Genomic DNA, 16576 nt, shown 5'->3' on the forward strand with positions numbered 1-16576 from the left:
CATTTGCTTTTTGTTGCTTGTGAGAGAATACAATACTTACAGAATCATGTTACATTGTTTCTGATCAGTCCCCAAAATTTGTGATCAGTAAGTTTAAAATGTTATGTTTTTTATCCTGTCATATTCTGATTTTTTTTGAAATAGATTTAATTGAAGCAAAATTAGCGGGAATACTGGATATTTTGGATGAAGAAAATCGCCTTCCCCAGCCAAGTGATCAACACTTCACATCTGAAGTTCACCAGAAGCACAAAGACCATTTCCGGCTCTCTGTGAGTTTGCTACTTCAAAATTGAGCCTCTGGTGGGAAGAAAAACTTTTAGAAAGATGTACTAGACATTAGATATTAGGTAATTAGACGCATAAGTTATGTAAGGCTTTGAAGAGCTATAAGCATCTTCTGTAATTCAGCACAGTATCTTCTATAGATGACCATTTAATTTGTATCTATATATTTTTGCTGCTACTGATCTATCTAATCAAGGCGATTTTAGCTGGATATAAAGTACATTTCACCTATCTAAAACGTATAAAAAGGTTTACCTGTTTTTTTGTTCTCCCTTCTGAGTTAAGTGGCCATGAGTTGCTCTGTTTTGTATCATGTGACCTTGATCACTTCCCAGGGGTTAGCACCTCGAGTCACAAGCAGCTACCTGTCTGCACATCTGTAAGACCGGCAAAGCTTGTGGCTAAGAGTCTGACTGGTGGAAGCAATTCATTTAGTGATCGGTAAATTGATTTTGATGCTCTTTCCTTGGGAGTTTTGAATGGAAAAATGTACTCAGAGAGGGTCATAGAAGCTGCAGCCATAGAAGAATTAGCTAAAGGGAAAAACAGGTACAGAAGGCAATAGAAATAAATGAGAAGTACACTTCTGAAAGGGTCAGAAGACCTGGTTCCCCAAACTGCTGTGCTTGATTACCTGCTTGCGGCAGTGAACGGTAGGGCCATTCTCCGTAAGGCTGGAGTGTGCGGCTGTTGAGGTGTTTTCCATGTTCACCTAGCTCTGGGTTTATCTTTACACTCAACCACCATCACCTGAGGTAATGCAAGCACAACGCCATCCGTGCACCCAGAAAGAGCTGACTAGCACAGAGAAGTGTGGATGTTAATCTCACCCACGAAGATAGGTGCTGCTTCAACAAAGAAAGGAAGGAAGGAAGAAGAGAAAAGCTGCTTGGAGTGGCAGCTGCCTCCTGTACTGTTTATTGTTTTGAGCCTGTAGCAGAGTATAACATCCGCTGCCTTGATGGGTCCAGGAGTTTAAGTGAATGAAAGCAAATATTCTTGTTTCCGTACATCATTAACTAAATCAAGAACGTGAATAGGTCGAAGGCATTAAAAGGCTGATATAATGATGATAACCTTCTCTGGGGACTGCATCTCACAACTACCTGCTCCATTGACTTGGAGTTCTTCTGTATCCTTAAATAAGTCTTATGATGTGGAGGCTGCCTCTCTCACTTCAGTGGAGATAGAAAAAAGCAGTCTGCGTCCCCATCAAAACTTGCTGCTAGGATTAAAGACGTACATCTAGTCCTGTTTATTCACTGCTCTCTGTGAAGACCAGTCTGCGGATGCATGGTTACCTTTACCAAGAGTACTCACTGCTAGCCAACAAATCATGACCAGGGTTTCAGAGACATGTAGCTCCAAGGACAGCAAACTAAAGCATCAGGAATGGACTATGGCCACTTTCCTCAAAAGAGAACAGGAGCAAGACAGAAAATTCTGAGTTGTACAGATCATTACTTTTATTGTATGTCTTTGAAAATAAAATTATTAATAACCACTTATTGAACCTTTAGCATGTGCCAGGCACATCCTAAGAGTTTTGCTTGAATTACTTTATTTGGTCCTCATGGTAATCCTTTGGGGGAGCTCCTGCTTGCATCCCCCGTGCTAGCGGTGAGGGGACGGGCATGGAGAGCTCAGGTGACCTCCATGTTTAGCACAGAGGGAAAGTGTTGGATTTGGGCATCAGGCTGGCGTCTTGACCGCAGGGTCGCCCTCTGACTCGTGCCAGCCTGCTGCCATGCAGAGGTGGGCTCTGTAATCTGCTATAGCTCTCTCACCCAGCAAAAGCCTGGGAACGTTCTGATGTCTTAGCTTGTTCATTTTTTTTTTTTTTTTTTTTTTTTGGCAGTACGCGGGCCTCTCACTGCTGTGGCCTCTCCCGTTGCGGAGCACAGGCTCCGGACGCGCAGGCTCAGCGGCCATGGCTCACGGGCCCAGCCGCTTCGCGGCATGTGGGATCTTCCCGGACTGGGGCACGAACCCGCGTCCCCTGCATCGGCAGGCGAACTCCCAACCACTGCGCCACCAGGGAGGCTCTGTGTCGTATATTTTTGATAATTTAATAACTGGTGTGTGTATCATTTTTCAGATTCCTAGAAAGTCTAAGCTGGCAGTTCACAGGAACATCAGAGATGACGAAGGCTTCATCATCAGGCATTTCGCGGGGGCGGTGTGCTATGAAACAGTGAGTATAACTTTTACCAGGAGAAAACCGTTTGATGTTGAAGCTGCGCTGTGCAAATATGGTAACATCTAGCCACATCTGGCTATTTAAAGTTAAATAAAATGTAAAATTCAGTTCCTCAGTACACCGGCCACCTTTCATGTGCTCGATGTCCCCACTGCCTGGTGGTGGCGATATTGGACAGCACAGCTACAGAACATGTCCGCTACCTCAAAACGGTTCTATCGGACAACACCATGTTAAGGAATATTATCACAAGATGGACCGAATCACTCCTGTTTGCTTTATTTTTCAGACTCAATTTGTGGAAAAAAATAATGATGCTTTACATATGTCTCTTGAGTCCTTAATATGTGAATCCAGGGATAAATTTATCCGGGAATTATTTGAATCATCCACAAATAACAACAAAGACACTAAACAAAAAGCGGGAAAACTTAGCTTCATCAGTGTGGGAAACAAGTTTAAGGTATTTGTGCTAAATGTATTACTTGAATTTTTTTCTTACTGCATTAAAATTGTAATTGTTTTATACTCTACAGTGGATAGTGTAAATCACTCTGAGAAATCCCACGAGTGAGATTCAAGAGCAGACCCTGAACTGTCGATGTCTGTATGCAAAGTAACACAAAGTAGGCATAGTAATTGACCGTACCGAAACCCTGTAATTTTACGAACGTGCTCTTTCTCGGTGCTTAACATGTCTGATTGCTTCTCCTCATGTTCTTGCTTCTGCTTACTGTCTGGTTGACCTTCAAACCTTCTCTTTCCCATGTGTTTTCTGTTTCCTTCCTCATTCAGCAGTTTTGTTTTAGCTGGAGTAGTCCAGCTCCAGATGGCTAGAGAGGACTAGTTGAGTTGAGAGAGGAAAAGCAGGCACTGCCAGGGGCTTCAGGTAAATGATCACCTTCGTGGACTCCTACTTACAGCGTGGCTGCCGTGTTAAAAAGAGCCCAGCTCGAGTTAATGATTTCATTTTGTCATTCATTTTTAACGTGTTTTCTCTCATAGTGCATTTTGGGTGTGCATATTACACTAAAATTTGATTAAAGCTTTTAAGAACTTCTGTAAAAGATAAATGCTTTGTGTGGCAAACCCTTCAAATTGCTTATTCGACATTGAAGAACACTTCATTTGTTTCATTAATTTTGGATCAGGAATTTATTCTTTGAGGTCTGATAAGGAAGTGTCACATGATGTGCCTTAGAAATGCAACACTGCTATTTGGTTCTAACTGCTGAGTATTTCGCATAGAAAAAGATAATTTAAAAACTTTGTGTCACGTTTAATGAATAAAAAATTATAATAAATAGATCAAAGAAATAGAATTAATTTCTCTTTTATACATTTCCACAAAGTCTTTTTGTTCTGTTTACAAGAAAACTACATATGCCTTTCATTATGTGCACTTCAAATATTAAAAATGGTGTAATTAGGAACAATATTTAAGACTCAGAATGCTAGGATAGTAACAGTGTAAGCTTCCTGAAATCCCTTGTGGATTGAAATGGGCTCTAAATAACTAACTTGATAAAACCATGTTTATAAAACAAAACCTGAAACATAGATATAGGAGAATTCCGCTTATAACACATTTTTTCAGGTAACTGAATAAAAAGTCTTAAACTTTATTGTAAGTTATATTCATTAATTATGAGTTTCTTCTTCTCTTGACAATACTCTTTCTCTTATTTGGATATTCTTAGATCCTTAAATAGACATAATGGTAACAGATTGGTTTAAAATAGTACATTAGCCTGTATGAAACAGATATCATTTATTAAGTATTTTCCTACTGTGATACAGTAGTATTGCTGGCAAGAACATACTTGAAATTTTAGACAATATAAATAAAACAAAAAACATTCTTAAAATTCTTTGGACTAAGGTATTTTATGTTGAGACTTTAAGTGCCTTAAAATTGCTTATATGCAATATAATGTATTTTGCACATCAAACTGCTTGAAAACTGTAACTAAAAGATGTAACATTGTTAATAATAAAATTTCAAAATGTTTTTATTGAGATACTTTGAAATGAAATATTAGTAGTAATTCTTGTTTTTAAATATAGTAGAATAGCTCATTAAATTCAAATTCAAATTCAAGTTATGGGAGGCAATAAAACAACACAGGCTAGCATTTACAGTAATACTTCAGTTATCAAACATGACCGAGAATCAGAAGTTTTCCACTGAAAAGTGACATTTTCAGGTTATTGAAATAGAACTCTTTTACTATTAGTGTTTTAGAAAAAGTAATTCTTTTTGATGAAAATCATATTCTTTTATTATATACATGAATAATTGTATGCTTCAAAATAAAAATAAAATAAAAGTAAAGCATGCGTTGCATCAGGCTATTATGCCTTTTGGTCTTTGACCGCTGTTCTTTGGTAATTGACGTTCTTCCCTCTTCTCTCAGATGCTGTAGTTTATTTTTACTGCTTCTACTGACTTAACTTTATGTCCATTTTTTGGGCGAATACTGTGCTATGGATTAGGAAGCATGGGCTTTGTCACAGTTGTTTTCTTTCCAAATTAGTGGCTCTTACACTTGCTTTTCATTTGTGTGCTGGTCTAGACTGGTTGAGGTTGTCAGAACTCTGTCAAGCAGATCAGTGGGGTGTGACTGTAGTTTTTTAATCCAGTGAGAAATTCACTCCGTTTTTATAACTTATGCCTATAATGTCTGAAGTGTAGTGTAGTATCACGCTTAAGAGAATGAGCCTTGGTGTTAGGTCCTTGTTGGAATCTTGGTTTTGCCATTACTAGCTCCCTGATCTTGGCAAGTGATTTATCTCTCTGGGCCTCAATGTTTTCACCTGTAAAATGAGACTACTAATATATCCTTAATTAGAGTTGTGCGGATTAAACATGATAATGCCCGTGAAAAGCTTTGAGCAGTGTCTGACTCATAGAAAGCATTCAGTAAAGTATACCTATTATTATTATTAAGTATAGCTGTGATTGAATAAGTATGTTAATTGAAGAATTAACATCTTAATTTCTCTTTTGTTAACTAGTACAATAAGCATCCCAATGTAAAATCAGTATAACAAGTTAAATTTACTTTGCAGAGAAGTAAAGCAAATGCATGATTTTAATGTACTGAACCAGAGTACATTAAAATCACTTAATATTATTAAGAAAAGGAAAGGACAGTAACTACTTGTACTGTCCGTTGTGAAACTTTTTCTTGAGAAAACTGTCCTAGCCTTTAAAAATAATTGAAATGTGAAGTTTTAAAATAGTAGAGAGGGTTTCTACAGGTAGGCAGGTCAGTTTCATTTATGAAAGGTGTTATGTAAAACAATCCTAATACATAGCATTCGTGTATATTTTAAACACGTTTTCATTCTTAATGGAGCGTGACACAAGCTACACCCAGCTTGCCACGAGTTCACATACTGCTCCGTTGATCCCTTACTGAATGCATCCCCAGCATTTTCGTTTACTTCTTGCATTGCCTGTATTCTTTTTCCTCATTCACCCCACCTGCAAGTGTGCATGGATGTTTTCTAGTATTGCTAATTTTCAGTCTTTTAATTGTATAAGTTCTGTATAAGTAAAATAAGTTATTGTCCTTGGCATCATATATTAGCCATACATTTCTGCATGTTACTGTCTGTTAAAGAGATTGTGTACCAGAAGCTGTTAAATTGTAATGTGTTATACATATCAGTGTTATTGCATGTTATTTTATTCTAATGTTGAAAAGCTAATATTTACTTATGGTATTACATACTTTTGCTCTTTGAAATAATGAAGTGATTTCCTTTCTTCTACAGACACAGTTAAATTTGCTTCTGGATAAACTTCGAAGTACTGTGAGTACACGTAAAAAAAAAAAAAACCACAGGGTTTTTTGTTTGTTTGTTGTTGTTTTTTCCGGCTGTGCCGCAAGGCACGTGGGATCTCAGTTCCCCGACCAGGGATTGAACCTGTGCCCCCTGCACTGGAAGTGCCGAGTCTTAAGCACTGGACTGCCAGGGAAGTCTTCAAAAACAGGGTTTTTAAATGGTCCTCTTAAACTATCATTAGTAATTACTCAAATAAGCACAGTAAACCTGGAATAATTAGAAATTCATTTAAAACCAAATTTCATCATTAAAAAAAATCAGTTTTTAAAATGGTTGTCATTTTGGTTAGGTTTTTTCTGAAGAAAGGTCAAATATATATGTGCAGTCAAATTGTTTTATAAATGTATAGAATTCTCTGAGTGTTATTAAGATTGTCCTGTAGCTTCAGCAAAGTGAAAATAATTAGTTATCATAGGGAAGGAAAATGTATTTTTTAGGATTTAAAGATAACACATATAATTCATTTTCATTTTATTACTCTGGTGGTAACATTCTCTAACATGACAGTACTGATATGGAAAAAAATGGACATAATATTTTTATGCCCTATTATAGTGGCAGTATTTCCTAGGAGCCTTTTTTTTAACTAGACATTTTAATTCTCTCTGTTTTTTAAAGAAAAATTCACCATAGAAAGAAATTTCATACGTGGGTTATATAAATGAGGCATGCTTTCAAGAGAAGACTTATTTTTTAAGCAAATCCACAGAACTTAACTGATTACTCTTTTCACGTAGCCATTTGAAAGCCAAATATTTAGTCTCTGTGCTATTATTGCTTAACTTATTGTTAGATTTGCTTTTGAAACCATTAAGAAATTCTTTTAACTATCCTCATTGTTTGCAAATATTTCTCTCTTAAGGACAGACCTTCTTTAAAAACTAAGTCTGATGAGGTATTTTATTTTTATCACCCAAATATAATGCTACTGTAAAATGATTAGATTATATTTGTGATTTTTAAAAAAGGCATTTCTAAAAAGTGTTCTAAAAGTGTTCGCAGTGAGCATCATTGTTGACATTAACTATCCAGTTTTGCAAGGTGGCTACTTGGAAGCGAAGCTGTTATTTGGATGTATTAGCTTCAGTTCCCAACAGTTTCACTGTGTACTTAGCAGTATTCTCTCTCTCTCTCGTTCAGCAAAAATCTGATAACGGATTGTAAATGAATGCCTTTAAGCCTTTTAAAATACATATCGTTTAACAAACAAAACTTTAAAATGTGCAGTGGTGCAGCTCAGGGACCTACTGTATTTTTTTTTTTTTTTTTTTTTTGCGGCACACGGGCCTCTCACCGCTGTGACCTCTCCCGTTGTGGAGCACAGGCTCCGGACGCGCAGGCTCAGTAGTTGTGGCTCACGGGCCCAGTTGCTCCACGGCATGTGGGATCCTCCTGCACCGGGGCACGAACCCACATCCCCTACATTGGCAGGCGGCCTCTCAACCACTGTGCCACCAGGGAAGCCCACCCACTGTATGTTTTTAAAATAGAATGATGAGAAAGGTTGACTTTTTTTTTTTTTTTTAGCACTTTGGCTTAAACTTTAAGAGACATAATTTTATGCCATCTTGTCATAGGGCAATTTTCTTATCACAGAAACACAGCATATAAGTATATTTAAATGTAGAATAAAATCACATGTATGTCATGCTGTGAAATGTATTGTTTAAATATGTTGAAATATTTTACTAGGAGAGACTTTTCTTTTTACAATAACACAGTTTTTTGGCACTCAAATCTAAAATGTATTTTTCTAATATTAGTATATAAATGCTTTACATTATAAAAGTATGCTAATGGTCTTAAGTTCCTTAGTGATTATTTTAAAAGAGGTTCAGGGCTTCCCTGGTGGCGCAGTGGTTGGGAATCTGCCTGCCAATGCAGGGGACACGGGTTCAAGCCCTGGTCTGGGAAGATCCCACATGCCGCGGAGAAACTGGGCCTGTGAGCCACAACTACTGAGCCTGCGCGTCTGGAGGCTGTGCTCCGCAACAAGAGACGCCGCGACAGTGAGAGGCCCGCGCACCGCGATGAAGAGTGGCCCCTGCTCGCCGCAACTAGAGAAAGCCCTCGCATAGAAACGAAGACCCAACACAGCCAAGGATATATTAATTAATTAATTAATTAAAAAAAAAAGAGGTTCAGAAGTTAATGATAATATGCTCTGAAAGCTGGTATTCATAGAAATAGAAAAATAGAATGCTATATGGATCATTTTTTAAAGTACCTTTATTATTCTAGGGAGCAAGCTTTATTCGTTGTATCAAGCCTAATTTAAAGATGACAAGCCACGACTTTGAAGGAGCTCAAATTTTGTCTCAACTTCAGTGTTCAGGTATTTCTCTATTTTGTAATCTGTATCGGGGTGTGTTGAGAGTCTTAGTTCAAATAAAATTTAATTTATGCAGTGTTTTCAAATAATTCACAACTATCTTGATTATTTTTAAGTGCGGTAAGACTTATATTTCCTTTATTTATAAGAAAAGAAGGGCTAACAAATTATTTGAGCAGTATTGGGGTAGATGTTTTACATCACTGAAGTAAAATTTATAAAAACTCTTCAGCTGCGAACCCAGGTCTCCCTTCATGGGTGCTTTCTGTGGCCTTCTCAGTCCTGCAGTGGTTCGTTCCCACGTAACTGGGTCAGGCAGTGGGTTTTGGTGTCCTTTTTTTAAAAAAAATTAATTTATTTAATTTGTTTTTACTTTTGGCTGTGTTGGGTCTTCGTTGCTGTGCGCAGGCTTTCTCTAGTTGTTGCGGTGAGCGGGCCTCTCATTGCAGTGGCTTCTCTTGTAGCGGAGCACGGGCTCTAGGCATGCGGGCTTCAGTAGTTGCAGCACTGGGGCTCAGTAGTTGTGACTCGCGAGCTCTAGAGTGCAGGCTCAGTAGTTGTGGCGCATGGGCTTAGTTGCTCTGTGGCATGTGGGATCTTCCCGGACCAGGGCTTGAACCTGTGTCCCCTGCATTGGCAGGTGGATTCTTAACCACTGCGCCACCAGGGAAGCCCAGTTTTGATGTCCTTGCTTCCCATTCCACTACTTGTAAAAAAAAAAAAAAAGAAAACAACACAGTACCCTCGGCTTCTGTGGAACTTTTCTGCACTTGGTTAAACTTTCTACCCCTCACCCGGCCACATTCTGCCTGTGCTTAGTCACCCAAGTCTTGGGCCCTGGACTCCCTGTTTTCCTTCCCCGTGCCCATCCTCCATCCCTCCCACACCACCCCTGCCTCTCCCGCTGATTCAGGCCTGGGACACTTCCGGAAACTCTCTTGCCTCCCTGACTCCTTATCTTGCTCCTCTTAGAGGCGGATTTATTAGAAAGCTACGGTCACTTGAGCTTCAGGGTGCCTTATTTAAATGAGCTCCTATCAAAACCCTGAACCTGATTTTGTATGCTTTTGTAATTTGTAATTTCATACTATTTTTCTTAAAGTGCCCTCCCCTAATTATATAAGCCTTGGGCTCCCCCAGCTGCATCTACCCTTGACCCTTCTCACAAAGCCTTAGCTGCTTGTGAATCTAATTTTGTCCTTTGTCCTCATCTGCACAGACGAAGTGGGCACGATAGATGGGCACTGTTACAAATTCACGATCACTAACCTTCAGAGGGCTCTCATGACCCGCCCCACCGAGTTTCCCCGGCCAGCAGGCTCTGTTTCTCCCCAGACCCGTCAGACCCACCCTGCTCTCCTCAAGTCTCTGGGCCTCTGCTAACAGGCAGCCTCACCTCTTTTTACTAAAAAGCTGAAAGCCAGGTTTACCTGTGTGCTACCAAGCACTTCTTCTACCTGCACAGCCGCCCTCCTGGTAGAAAGGAGGAAGTGCCTCTCTTCCTCATCGAGACTGTCGTTCTTTGGACCCATTCCTTCCTGCCTTTCCACTGATCTTCGGTGTTGATGATCTGTATTGAAGCTCTGAGATGGTTTCTCCCATCGAAACCTCATCTTCACCCGCTCACCGACATTTCTGTCCAGCTGCCTCCCCATCTCTGGCCTCACTTTCTTTTCTCCAGTTTTTGCTTTTCTCTCCAAGAATATTCTCTTCTTGCTTTCTCAGTTTCCTGCCTTCCACTTGCTCTTTAACCCGAGGGAATTCAGTTTCCAACAAAATAATTCTTGATAAGGTTTCCAGTGATTCCCTGGACCCTGAATCACCTGTTTCCTCAGACCTCATCTCAGTGGAGTCCGGCAGCATTTGCCTCCATCCCCATCCCCATAACATAGCCTTCCCTCAGCGCCTAAAGCAGCGTGTGTCCCTGCCTCTCCTTTGAATTCTCTGGCCATTCCTGCCTCCTCTGCAGGGTCATCTTCTACCTAGATATTCTTTGTCAGAGTTTTTTCAGCTCTGGGTTAGGCCTGTTCTCCTTCTCGCTCTTGATCAGTGCTGTTCCGTATAACTTTCCATGGAGGTGGACATATTCTATACCTGTGTTGTCCACTAGGGTAGCCACTAGACACTTGTGGCTACTGAGCTCTTGAGATGTGACTAGTATGACTTAGGTACTGAATTTTTAATTTGTATTTGATTTTAATTAAAAAAAATTAAATATAAATAGTCACATGTGGCTAGTGCAACTACAGAGCATGTGCCTAGCAACTATCACACTGGACCACCTAGCTACATATTCTCAATCTAAGTCTCCATGTCATACTGGACCACCTAGCTACATATTCTCAATCTAAGTCTCCATGTCATACTGGACCACCTAGCTACATATTCTCAATCTAAGTCTCCATGTCACACTGGACCACCTAGCTACATATTCTCCATCTAAGTCTCCATGTCACACTGGACCACCTAGCTACATATTCTCAATCTAAGTCTCCATGTCACACTGGACCACCTAGCTACATATTCTCCATCTAAGTCTCCATGTCACACTGGACCACCTAGCTACATATTCTCCATCTAAGTTTCCATGTCACACTGGACCACCTAGCTACATATTCTCAATCTAAGTCTCCATGTCACACTGGACCACCTAGCTACATATTCTCAATCTAAGTCTCCATGTCACACTGGACCACCTAGCTACATATTCTCAATCTAAGTCTCCATGTCACACTGGACCACCTAGCTACATATTCTCAATCTAAGTCTCCATGTCACACTGGACCACCTAGCTACATATTCTCAATCTAAGTCTCCATGTCACACTGGACCACCTAGCTACATATTCTCAATCTAAGTCTCCATGTCACACTGGACCACCTAGCTACATATTCTCAATCTAAGTCTCCATGTCACACTGGACCACCTAGCTACATATTCTCAATCTCAGTCTCCATGTCACACTGGACCACCTAGCTACATATTCTCAATCTAAGTCTCCATGTCACACTGGACCACCTAGCTACATATTCTCAATCTAAGTCTCCATGTCACACTGGACCACCTAGCTACATATTCTCAATCTAAGTCTCCATGTCACACTGGACCACCTAGCTACATATTCTCCATCTAAGTCTCCATGTCACACGGGACCACCTAGCTACATATTCTCAATCTAACTCTCCATGTCACAGTGGACCACCTAGCTACATATTCTCAATCTAAGTCTCCATGTCACACTGGACCACCTAGCTACATATTCTCAATCTAAGTCTCCATGTCACACTGGACCACCTAGCTACATATTCTCCATCTAAGTCTCCATGTCACACTGGACCACCTAGCTACATATTCTCAATCTAAGTCTCCATGTCACACTGGACCACCTAGCTACATATTCTCAATCTAAGTCTCCATGTCATACTGGACCATCTAGCTACATATTCTCAATCTCAGTCTCCATGTCACACTGGACCACCTAGCTACATATTCTCAATCTAAGTCTCCATGTCATAGTGGACCACCTAGCTACATATTCTCAATCTAAGTCTCCATGTCACACTGGACCACCTAGCTACATATTCTCAATCTCAGTCTCCATGTCACACTGGACCACCTAGCTACATATTCTCAATCTAAGTCTCCCCAAGGCCCTTTATATGACCTGAAGAGTGTGTCTTTCACTCCTCCAGATTTCCTGAGATATAATTGACATATAACGTTGTGTAGGTGCAAATTGTGCAATGTGTTGATTTGATACACTAACATATTGCAAAAGGATTGCCACCGTCGTGTTAGCTAAGAGTCCCAGGAGGTAATATAATTACCATTGCTTGCTTGTTGTGAGAACATTTAAGGTCTACTCTCCTAGTAGACAGTGAGCCTTAGTACTCCCTAATCCAAGCTGTCACCATCTTTCACCTGGCTTTTTGCTGAAGTTTCCTAAGTATCCTCCTCACATCTGCTCGGTCTGTTCTTCACATACATCCAGAATTACTGCTTTACAGCTCAAATCTGAGCATGTCTTTTTATTGCTTAAAATGCTGCAGTGGCTTCTGATTATGATTAGGGTAAAGAGCAGCATCCTCATAGCTTATGAGGCCCCATCTGGTCTGGCCCGTGTGTCTATAGCCTCCTCTGTTTTCTCTCTCTCCTCTCCATTCTCCAGTCACTCCAGCCTTTGCTTTAGTTCCTTAAATGCTCCGTATTCCCTCTGTTCATGGGGCCTGTGCACACGCTGCTTCCTGTTTCAGAAGCTCTTATCTCCCCTTTGTCTTATTTTTCACGTTTGCGCTTGGTTGTCATTTCTTTATGAAAGCCCCCAACTGGGAAGGGGGCATGAGTAAAGGGTGCCTAGCACCGTCATTTCACAGTCATACATTTTATTTATTGTCTCCTTTCTCTAATCTATAAACCTCTCGAGGGCAGAAACTGTGTCTGTTTTGGTTTGTATGCATGTTCCTGCTTCCTGGCAATGCAAAGCACGTACTAGACTTAGAAAATATTTGTTGAATGAAATGCACAGTCTAGGAAATAAAAAGATTTATTTGTGACTAATTTTAACAAATACTAGAAAGTTAAATAAGTGATGTCTGTTTTATTCCTATATATGTATAGATGTATTTTTGTAATATTTTCTTCAGATCATTTTTACTTTGACTATTTTTCTTATTTAAATTTCTCTTTACAATTTCTTTAGCCTAATATAATGTCATTTATTTCCTAAGTGAGCATCCAGTGTCCTGGCAAGTCAAGTGTGTTTAGATTTAGCTATATATACTATTAGATTAGCAGAGTGTGGGCTCACTGATGCTTTAGCTGGGATTCCTCTTTCAGTAAGCAGTGTATTTTAACATGTTAAGATCTGTTGGCAGCTTAATAGATGCCACCAACTCATAATAGTTTGATTTTTTTTATAGTACTTATAATAGTAAAATGGCATAGAGTTGGTTCCAGTTATGTGGCTAGGTAATGAGGAAAAGCAAAAAATACCAATAACTGGTGGAAAGAAAAATAATGATGAAGTTTTCTAAAAAAAACGACATTTAAGATTTGATTTCCATAATACCTTGCCTTTCCATTTCTTTCTTTTTTCCAATTTAAGGAGAATTAATTAATTGAGGACAGCTTTTACTAAAGTGACTATCTTCTGATCAGCCAACCCCAGGGCAAAGTGGGGGGGAAGGTGAGAGAAGGCAGGTCTTCTTTCTTTAACCTCGGGCCTCTGCTGCCCGTCTGTGGTAGCAAAGAGGGGTTCTGAGGATGACCAGCTGGGACTGCAAACCTGGCTCTTCACCAAACTCCCCAAGAAAGAGCCAGGTCATGGGAATCTCTAGAAGGGAGAGTGATTGGTGATGTTTACTTTTTTTAAGCATCAAAAGATCTTTAGAATAAATTAGCTTCAAGTTTGGAGAAAGCAGCGTAGACTTGGTAATTTGTTAAGCTCCATGAAATTCTTGATTTACTTCTGTGAGCCTAGTTGTCTGCAGCTACAGGGCAAGCCAAGGGACTCAGAGGTTGGGATGCACACATTTCTAAGGGTACTTGTTTTTTTGATATAAATAAAATGGGCAACAATTGTGACAATATCAACCAAACCTTACTTTTATTTCTCCAAGCAGAGCCAAAAACTAAATCTAGATCTGAACTCTCCATAGGAATAATTGCGTTTATATGTTCCATTATATTATATTAAATTAAATTTAATATTATGTTTAATTTAATACTAAACTTTGTTTAATTATAATACATAATATGTTATACATTATAGTATTATATATAAATTATCTATTGCATATAATATATATTTATTATATTTAAGTTATAATAGCTATATATGTTCACTGTAACAAAAATGACATGGTACAGAATAATATAAGTAAAAAGAAGTCTCACTTCTCAGGGGTGACCACTTAACTCTGTGTCTTGGACATATTTTTCATACTTGTTAAACCTCTGCCCTGTTATTTTTAATAAATATATCATATTCTATCATACGGTTATAACATAATTTAATTAATATTTAAGTGATTTCTGTGTTTTCTATTACCACCAGTGACCCAGTGAACACGTAGACCTTCTCTGTGCCCACATACGTGACAAGTTGTAGGATAGATTCATCAAAGTTGAAAATAGTCAAAAGGATAGATATCTATTATTAACACTTAATATTAATTTAATAATATAAATAAATGTTCCAAACTGCCGTCTAAAACTGTTGCACTGGTTTACTCTCCCACTAAGAATGTATGTGCATGTTTTCCTATACTGTCATCGTCCCCAAGTACTATTGGGGTTTTACATCTTTGCCAGTCAGACAGGTTAAAATTCAATCTGATTGCCTAGAGAGGCTCTCTTTCCAATGAGATTACTTTAAAATAAAAATCCACTCATTTAAAAATATTTTATAATTTTATTTTGCTAGTTTAACTTTTTGACCAGCAGAAATTTATTTTGGTATAAGGAGTGAGGGAAGGATCTGATGTTATTTTTGTTCTCTAAATGTCTAGCCATTTGTCCCTAACACTTTTTATTGAATAATCTTATTTTCTTCACTGATTTAAATAGTCCTGTAGACTGAAATCCAGGTCTTTCTATAAACAAAAGTCCTGGCATTATCTATAGTAGTTGAGCCTTTTCCTATTTTATGCTTTTCCTGACGTGAGAAGCTCACACTGACTCAAGGCTCAAATTAATCCCTTAGTAGAGTTATACTGAATATAGATAGTCATCCTATAGACTCTTTACCCCAGTTGACTAGTTCCTTTGAGAGGTGAGTGAAAGAGGGTCTTTATAGTGAGAAAGTGTGCTCTCCTATCTTCTCCGTTTGCTTGAAGCACTGGTGAGAATCGGGGAATGTGTTTGACTTTGTCTTGGAGACTCTTACCAGGAATCTTGTTCCAAAAGCAGCCTCAGGACTTGGAAAATAGCCTAATGCAGGTCTTTGCCTTGTATACCATGATTGTGACACAAAGGCTTCCAGCAGAAAAAAAAGATACAAACTACATTTGAATTTTTTAGAGACCAGTCGTTCATCTCTAGAAAATAGTTAGTCAAGCTAGTTTTAGATGAAATTTGATTACAGTAGTTTTTAGGTAGTGGGTAAGCTGGGACATATTGAGTATAAGTATGATATTTTCTATGTGATATTTCATTGCTGATAATTTCTGTAAATTACCCCTTTTAATTTATAAAATTCTTTGATCATTTGCAAGTTATCCTTGGACTTCTGCACAGTGATTGGCAGTAAAACTTCTGTTTGTTTATGAATGTAGGTATGGTGTCTGTTTTGGACTTGATGCAGGGCGGTTTCCCATCGCGAGCTTCGTTTCATGAACTCTACAACATGTATAAAAAGTATATGCCAGATAAACTCGCAAGATTAGATCCAAGACTATTTTGTAAGGTACAAATACTACCTAAATTGAGATATCTTAGCTATAAACTATCTTTCTTATTAATTCCTAATTGGCATTTAAATTTTATTTTTCAGGCTCTTTTTAAAGCTTTGGGCTTAAATGAAATCGACTACAAGTTTGGGTTAACAAAAGTATTTTTTAGACCTGGCAAGGTAAGTACATTTTTATTTTAAACTTTAACATAATTAGTATGGATAGTCGGAGTCAGTGAATATTTTTAAGTGTTCAGTGATTTATATTATTCTTAAAGGGCATGCATATGTGTGTGACACACATACACACAATTTTCCCACTGGTGAGAAGTTTACAATGTATAGTACTCTGTACAGGGTTTTTTTTTTTTTTTTTTTTCAGCTTTGGAAGTATTGGAATCAGAGGATTGTTTAGTTGAATTTTTTACTTAAATAAGGGTTAACCTGAGATACTTCTGTTTTAAACAAGTTGAAAGCTTTTCTAAAACATATTCAGTCTTCAACAATTAAA

At 38.6% G+C, this 16576-nt stretch overlaps 1 protein-coding gene across 3 annotated transcripts in view; it reads left to right on the plus strand.

The window, feature by feature from the left end:
• The window catches only part of MYO6 (myosin VI), a 144685-nt gene that overhangs the window by 101005 nt on the left and 27104 nt on the right, over nucleotides 1–16576 (plus strand). For all 3 annotated transcript variants that reach the window (XR_014295118.1, XM_082633765.1, XM_082633766.1), the window contains exons 16-22: nucleotides 145–272; nucleotides 2387–2482; nucleotides 2778–2951; nucleotides 6272–6310; nucleotides 8585–8678; nucleotides 15950–16080; nucleotides 16168–16245. Coding sequence is in view for 2 of the 3 variants with exons in the window: in XM_082633765.1 (XP_082489891.1) it covers nucleotides 145–272; nucleotides 2387–2482; nucleotides 2778–2951; nucleotides 6272–6310; nucleotides 8585–8678; nucleotides 15950–16080; nucleotides 16168–16245 (740 nt within the window). In the remaining variant the exon portion in view is untranslated. The remainder of the gene's footprint in view (nucleotides 1–144; nucleotides 273–2386; nucleotides 2483–2777; nucleotides 2952–6271; nucleotides 6311–8584; nucleotides 8679–15949; nucleotides 16081–16167; nucleotides 16246–16576) is intronic.

The sequence above is a fragment of the Mesoplodon mirus genome (assembly GCF_964341445.2).
Source record: "Mesoplodon mirus genome assembly, chromosome: 10".
Lineage (NCBI taxonomy): Eukaryota > Metazoa > Chordata > Mammalia > Artiodactyla > Ziphiidae > Mesoplodon > Mesoplodon mirus.